Below are 7,838 nucleotides of genomic sequence, written 5' to 3' on the forward strand. Positions count from 1 at the left end.
TTTTCCCCACGCATTATAAGGACAAACTGGTGGTTTTTAAGGGTAGTTAAAATGTCTACGATGTTATTTACCCTGAAAACTACTTATTACATTTTCCTATTTCAAGTAGGCAGGTCTGCTATGATAACTATCAGTTCCATAGTCAAAATAAGACAAACAGAAATAACTTTTATTTTAATCAATAATCCATACAATTTGATGACAACAGACATGAGAGTGAGGAAAAAAGGTAAATGAAACCAAAGCATAAAATGATACCATAAATAATCATAAAAATACAACATTGTAATACCACCAATACTTAAAATAATAGTAATAATAATAATAATAATAATAATAATAATAATAATAATAATAATAATAATAATAATAATAATAATAATAATAATAATAATAATAATAATAATAATAATAATAAGAAAAGAAGAAAAGAAGAAGAAGAAGAAGAAGAAGAAGAAGAAGAAGAAGAAGAAGAAGAAGAAGAAGAAGAAGAAGAAGAATTGTAAAAATAACATAAGCGCCCCAGCAATAATATCTAGTATTGTATTTGTAAATGAGGACCACGCTTATATCCCTTTCGTTGACAATTAAGAAGATAGGGATTATATCATGGTAATTCTGTTTTGGATAATAAATTTATTGACTTTTAGTAATACTAGGTGCTCCAAAATGCTTTGGTCTGGGTGATCTTTATCTTCGGGGAAATTCAACATAATCAATAGCCCACCACTTATTTAACACATTTCTATCGTTGATTAAAGTTCTAGAAGAATGGATTTTGCGAACATTGCCTAGAAGTTACAGACATATTAGTTTAACGTATTTTTTGGTAGAATTACAGAATTAATTCCCAAAGACAAATACTTGAATCTTTTAGAATATCACAAACATTTAAGTAATTTTCCGTACTGATATAGTCTAGAGCGAAACAAGCTTGCGTACTTCAATTATTCCATGTCAAGGGTTGGTTTCTGTGTTTTTAAGAATTTTATGGCGTTTGTGACGCATTGAAAGAACAGAAAATGTATAAGGTAGTCTAAAAGTATACTTTTCTCAAAGGCACCCGAGGATAAATAGGCAAAGGTAAATGGTGCGGATAGGGCACCAAGAGCAACCCTCGGTGTACTTAGATTGAAATCGCTTAGAAGTCAAAGATACAAGCAAAGAGTATTAACAAGTGAACTACAACACTTCTTTTACAAATCATATCAAAACAGAAGAACCAAAAAAAAGAAAAAAATAAATATATATATATATATATATATATATATATATATATATATACATATATATGGTTATATACACTGGTTATGATATCAATGCGGATAATAACAACAACAACAGCAACAATAATAATAATAATATTAATAATAACAATAATAATAACAACAATAATAATAATAACAATAATAATAATAATAACAACAATAATGACAATAATAATAACAATAATAACAACAACAATAAGCCAATTGTGCAATCGCAACTAATCTTTATCATGGTAAACTATTATACAATATTTTAATATCAATGCCCAATTCCCCCCTCCCCACCCCACTTTCTCACACAAATACACACTCACACACACACACACATACTTATATATATATATATATATATATATATATATTATTTAAAATATTTACCACAATGTTTGGGGCAGTCTACATCAATGTTTCAGGCTTAATTTGCCATCTTCAGGACTGAGTTGTTTTGTTGACTGTTGTTGATTCTTGAAGTGGTTCCGGTTTTCCGGAAACCGGAACCACTTCAAGAATCAACAACAGTCAACAAAACAACTCAGTCCTGAAGATGGCAAATTAAGCCTGAAACATTGATGTAGACTGCCCCAAACATTGTGGTAAATATTTTAAATAATAATTCGCTCCATTACTACATGTCGAGCACTTTTCGTACCATATTTGTATCAAACACGATTCAATATATATATATATATATATATATATATATATATATATATATATATATAACATGTCATATTTTGTATAATATACCACATCTTAGTATCAGAACTGCAGTTACTAAACAGACAAAAACAAATGAAAACAAACAAACAATCGCATTATTCTCTCTATCATCAATTTTAATAAGTTTTCCTTGCCGTGGAAACCACAATTATACTTGTAAATATTTCTTGTGTTCGATCTGTACCTTAAAGCAAAGTCTACCTAAATCACCTTGCTGTCTACTGTCTCTGCATTTCAAAAATTTGATAAATTCAAACATACTTGGTTTATTTTTCAGTTTTTCCGGCAGGCAATTTCTTCTCTCTTGCGTATACCTCGAACATTCAATTAGACAATGGTATTCGTCTTCTATTACGTCACAAGTAGGACATTTACGATCATTTCTATCTACTTTTCTTGTGCCCCATCTACCCCTTTCTATATAAAACAAATGAGAACTCAATCTGATTTTTGAGATGGCAACTCTGTAAGATTTATTACACAGTTTCATATATGGTTCTAACTCAAAGGTGTCTTTAATGTGTTTATACAGCCGTCCAGACGTCGTCATCGACATCTCAGCGTGCCACTCTTGTAGAAACATGTCATCCAAGCGTTGTTTTAAAACCGCCAGAAAGTAATTTTCATTTTTCACATTTTGTTTAACCCAATAATGGCCCATTCCGCTCCTATCCAGCAACTGCTTCACCAGACTTACCCAAGTTGTTGTGTTTGGTTCATTAATATTCAATTGCACAAGTTCTTTGTATACTGCATGAGTGAATGAGCAATCATTATTTCCTGGGCGAATAAGTTTCAACCAATACTTAATAACTTTCATTTTTCTTTCAATATGCAAAGGATACACCCCCAATTCCCCATAAACAAAACAGTTTGGTGTGCTGTGCTTAACACATAGAATGGATTTAAGAAAACCGAGGTGAAATCTTTCAATTGGATCAGCTCTTCTTAAACCCCATATTTCTGCCCCATAATTCAGTATTGGTAAGATGGTACTATTGAACAGTTTCATTTGCATCTGTGGTAAAATTTCTGTGTTAGTGTTAAAATACTTTCTAAGTGAAAATAGTGCTCTTCTGGCTGAGTTTGTTACTTCTTGTGTACATTTTGTAAGAGATCCCGATGCGCTAAAATGGCAGCCTAGATACTTGAATGACGAGATTACTTCAATACTTTTACCCTGATATGACCATTTGTCTTGTTGCCCAGTTTTCCCTCCCTTTTTAAATACTACGATTTTTGTTTTACTGATATTTACCTTTATTCCCCATTGCATACAATATTCTTGTAAAGAGTCTAAACCGTTCTGCAAACCCTCTTTTGTTTCACTGATTATTGCCATATCGTCTGCAAACATGAGCAATTTAATTGTAATATCCTGTATTTGTAATCCTATGGAATCTTCACTTAATTTACTTTCAAGATCATTAACAAACAGCAAAAACAAAAGTGGCGAAGTGCTTTCACCCTGTAATAATCCGCTGTTTGATTTAAAAAATTGTTGTTGACCTTTACCTCCTGTGGCCAGCTCAACCTTTGAATACATGTTTCTAAATAGCTTGACAAATTTCGAGCTCACACCGGATTTGATCAATTTTGTAAATAATGCGGATCTGTCAATAAGGTCATATGCTTTTTCATAGTCGATAAACGCACAATGTAGCTTCTTCCCTTTAGATAGCAATATCTCGATAATTCCATGTAGAATAAAATGGCAATCTGCTGTGCTCCTTCCCTTTCTAAATCCATATTGAACCTCGTTTAACACATTCTCTCCCTCCACCCATACATTTAGTCTTTCATTCATCACTCTTGTAAACAGTTTTCCTATACAACTCATTATTGTTATCCCTCTATAATTGTTCACATCTCTTTCATCTCCCTTTTTAAAAATCGGCACAATTCTACCCTGACTCCATATCAAGGGGAAATATTCCAATTCCAGTATCTTATTGAAAATTGATAAAATCAGTAATTTGATTTCTGAAGTTGCATTAATAATAAATTCATTTAACATATTATCCACTCCAGTAGCTTTGCAGCGTTTAAGAGCCTTAATTGCTTTGTGTAGTTCCCCCATCTCGATTGGCTTATCTAAAATGTCTATATCTATAATATTCCTTCCCACATCCTTTTCTACCTCTGCAATCTCCGCCCTACCCATCTCTCCAACCCCTGATTCTTTATTTGCTAAAGTTTTAAAATGGTCGTAGAAGTTTATATCTGGCAGCTCTCTTCGTGATACTGAATTTCTTTTTATTTCCTTCCAAAAGTTCTGGGGTTCATGCTTACTTAAATCCAATAAAAGTTGCGCTTTTTTGCGACTGTAATTTCTTTTGTTCATCCTACATACCTTCCTGTATTTATTCCTTTCCTTACACATCAATGTCCTGTTTTCCCCTGTCCCCGTCTCTATAAACTTATGTGCTCGTTCAGTGAATACTTTGCGTTGGATCTGACAAGCTTCGTTATACCATGGTGCTTTCTTTCTTCTCCCTTTCCTTTGTTTATCCCCTCTCCCCTCTATCCTAACTACATGATCTATCCCTGCTTCTGTTAAAATATCTGTTAACTCGACTATATTACCCTCTAATACCTCTGGATCTGTGTTAGTTTGTACCAAATATATTAGATTGCTCACCTTATTATGACACACTTCTGTATTTAATAATGTAACGTAATTCTCCTTCTTATCCTCTTTCCACTTTGTCAACATAACCCCATCTAAACCGTCACTTACCTCCCGTCTATGCTCACTATTATTTAATTTCAAAGTAAACGATATTATCTTATGGTCTGACATTTCATTTGTTTCATGGACGTTAAAACCACACACATTTCCTATAACCCGCTTATTGCAAATAACATAGTCGATTGTACTCTCCCCTTTTTTATTGCCAAACGTTGTGCATCCCTTCATTTTATCCTCCCCTGTTCTCCCATTTAATATTGCAAGGTCACATGTGTAACATAATTGGAGTAATTTCAGTCCATAGTCATTTACTTTTTTGTCCTTATTAAAACGTCTAACTGTCATGTCATTACATAAGAAATCTCTTTCACATAAAACATTCTCTACCGAAAGCTCTTCTGTCTGGTTCTCTCTAATGTCAACAGTCAAACAATCCTCTCTCTCCGCCGTCCTTGCATTCATGTCTCCTGCTACTATAATCCCTCCCTGATCGGTCACTTTTGTCAATTGATTTAACAGTTCATCAAAACAACTTACATTATCGTCAAAATCGCTACGCGTTGATCCATACGGCCTCATGTAGACAAATAATAAATATACACTTTCATTCCATCCAAAATGTTCCTTATCTAATTTAAAACACATACCATCTTCATACTCCCAATCTACAACTGACACACCCTTTTCCAAACGCTTCCTGAAATAACACACTAACCCACCCGAATCCCGTTTGGCCCTTGATTTTCTTTTACGGTGTTTGCAGAACGGTTCACAGTAGCCATCTAACATTAAATTACTTCTCTCATTCGTCCACGTCTCACTTAACAAAATTACATCAAATTTATAAATACTTTCAACAAATTCAGGACATTCTTTCTTCATTTCCAAACTACCATTGATATTAAAAACACAAAAGGATACATTTGAAAGGTGGCTCCGCGGCGCATCTTCCTATTGTCGATCTGTTGTCGTCGTCGGTCTCACTGTCCGCACTTCCCTGCCGTCCACAATCAGCCTGGCTGGGTATGCTACCCAGGCGTCTCTTCCGGCATTCTTGGCTGCCTTCAAATCCGCCATCAATTGGCGTCTTGCCTCCGGATCTCAGACGGAAAGTCTTCACTTACTCCAAGTCCAGGAGGCAGATGCTTTCTCCCCAGCTTGACTCGTTGCCTGTCATTGAAGTCAAGGAATTTGGCAATGACAGGCCTTCTTTTGTCACTCGTTCTTCTACCCATCCTGTGCGCTCTTTCTATCACCACCCTTCCTTCCACTTTGCACTTCCGCACCAACTCCGCCACCAGTTCAAAACAATTCTCTCCCTCCCTCTCCTCGACACCGTGAAACACCAAGTTGTTCCTCCTGCTTCTGGCCTCACTCTCAATCGCCCTCGCCTCTAACACCTCCACTCGCCTTCTCAACACCCCCACATCTTCCTTGACAATTCTCGCCTCACTTCGTTGCATCTTTACCTCCTCCTCTATCCTGTCTAACCTCTCCTCTTGTCCTTTCATATTTTCTAATATCCTGTCCATTTGATCTTTAATGGTACTGAGTTGCCCCAACACCGCTAAAACCGAGCTCACGCTGTCTTTAACTCCATCAATTACATTCCTCAATTCTATGAATTCCCTTCTCAACTCACACATCTCGTCAGTAACACTCGGTAGATCGTCGCTACCCCCTCTTAATCTCTTTGCATTGGAAGCTGGGGTAGACATGGTTTGGCTACTTATTATCAAATATTACGTTGAAGGGAGAGAGAAGGTTGGGGGGGGGGGGGGTTACGGTTGGGAGAAAACAGTTCACGATTCTTGTCACAGAGTGACAAAACAAACAGTGACACGGAATGTTTACACAACAATCACAATCCAGATAATCAAAACAACCAGGGTTTACAGGTGAACAGCGACGATGACGGTTACGGTGATATTGAATAATAATAATAATAATAATAATAATACAATGATGAGATGATTTAATGCCTCGAATGGTGAAATAATGGCAGAAGTTGAAGAATTTTGTACTACCTTCACAGTTTCAATTGGAAATCCTGAAAACACAAAACACTTAAACAGTCCGGAATATAGTCCAAAAGATAAAGGGAAATGAGTCGAACAGACCAATATAAATTTCAATCCAAGACAACAACAATTACTTGAGAAATATAGGATAAATGCACGATAACACCACAGCAGATAGAAAGAGATGAGAAATATTTCATTCTGCGAATATTGCGTGAAAACAACAATCTCACGTTCGTATCATAAAATATAATACGGAGTTATAGTTCCACGCCGAAGCAGACCGACCGATCGACTTACCGATCACGTGATCAATTTTTTCTTGCGTCCTCTCGTCTAATCTCGTCACTCCGGAATAGAAAGAGGAGGCGGAGCTTATATAACGCAATGAAAGTTCTGTCCGATGACGGGTGGGAGGATATCACCTCTCCAAAACTTACCTTATTATATGAGATCTTGAGATTCGTATCCAATCATCGATTGCTCGTTTGACAGTTCGCTTGTGAATAGTTAGGAGATCATCTCTTGATTTATGGGCAGGCGGCTTTGCGTAAAGGCGGTGAGTGTTGTATACATCAAAGAGTACCGCTGACCGATGGGTAAATAGTGGTTGTGTAACCCAAAAGCCCTGCCGACTCGACTGCAAGGTCTTGTATGTAATAGTTGCGTCACCATCTCAACGCTCAGGAATTAATTAGTGAGGCAGGACTCTCAGTACATATGTATTAAAAAAACAAACAACGCAATTAGTGTTTTAAACGCTTTTGAATCACACGAGATACATCCGTGTGCTCGTCGTATTGAAAATTGAAAATTGAGATATAAATCAAGAAAATCGACCGGAAAATAAAGAAACTATCATTAAATTTTAAAAATTGAGCAATATTTTTTTTTCCAAAATCAATCTACGTTTTTGCAAGCTGATTCAAACAATGTAGTTTTCAAATTTATCGTATACGTAATCATTTGGAAGCTACAGAGAAAGGTGTTTTTGTGTAATCCCTTTCACACACACACACACACGCGCGCACACAAACACACACACACACACACACACACACACAAACAATACACATCCCTGGTCATCTATTGCCTATATTATTAATGTTAATGTATACTTCCCATGCTGATTGTCAC

General features: G+C 35.7%; 1 protein-coding gene across 1 annotated transcript; it reads right to left on the minus strand.

Moving 5' to 3' along the window:
* Nucleotides 1-5,756: 5,756 nt before the first annotated feature.
* Nucleotides 5,757-6,876, minus strand: LOC144980596 (uncharacterized). Its single transcript, XM_078928273.1, has 2 exons — nucleotides 6,708-6,876; nucleotides 5,757-6,405 (listed from the first exon to the last, which is right to left on the minus strand). Exon 2 carries the CDS (start codon nucleotides 6,396-6,398, stop codon nucleotides 5,757-5,759), a length of 642 nt encoding a protein of 213 aa, XP_078784399.1. The 5' UTR covers nucleotides 6,399-6,405; nucleotides 6,708-6,876.
* Between the last annotated feature and the right edge of the window lie 962 nt (nucleotides 6,877-7,838).

This window comes from Berghia stephanieae, chromosome 10 (genome assembly GCF_034508935.2).
Source record: "Berghia stephanieae isolate SIO BIC M18660-M18661 chromosome 10, UCSD_Bste_1.3, whole genome shotgun sequence".
Taxonomy (NCBI): Eukaryota; Metazoa; Mollusca; class Gastropoda; order Nudibranchia; family Aeolidiidae; genus Berghia; species Berghia stephanieae.

Bases quoted from the DNA above. Each gene is read 5' to 3' on its own strand.
- LOC144980596 (XM_078928273.1), bottom strand. From the start codon at position 6,398: ATGTCTACCCCAGCTTCCAATGCAAAGAGATTAAGAGGGGGTAGCGAC.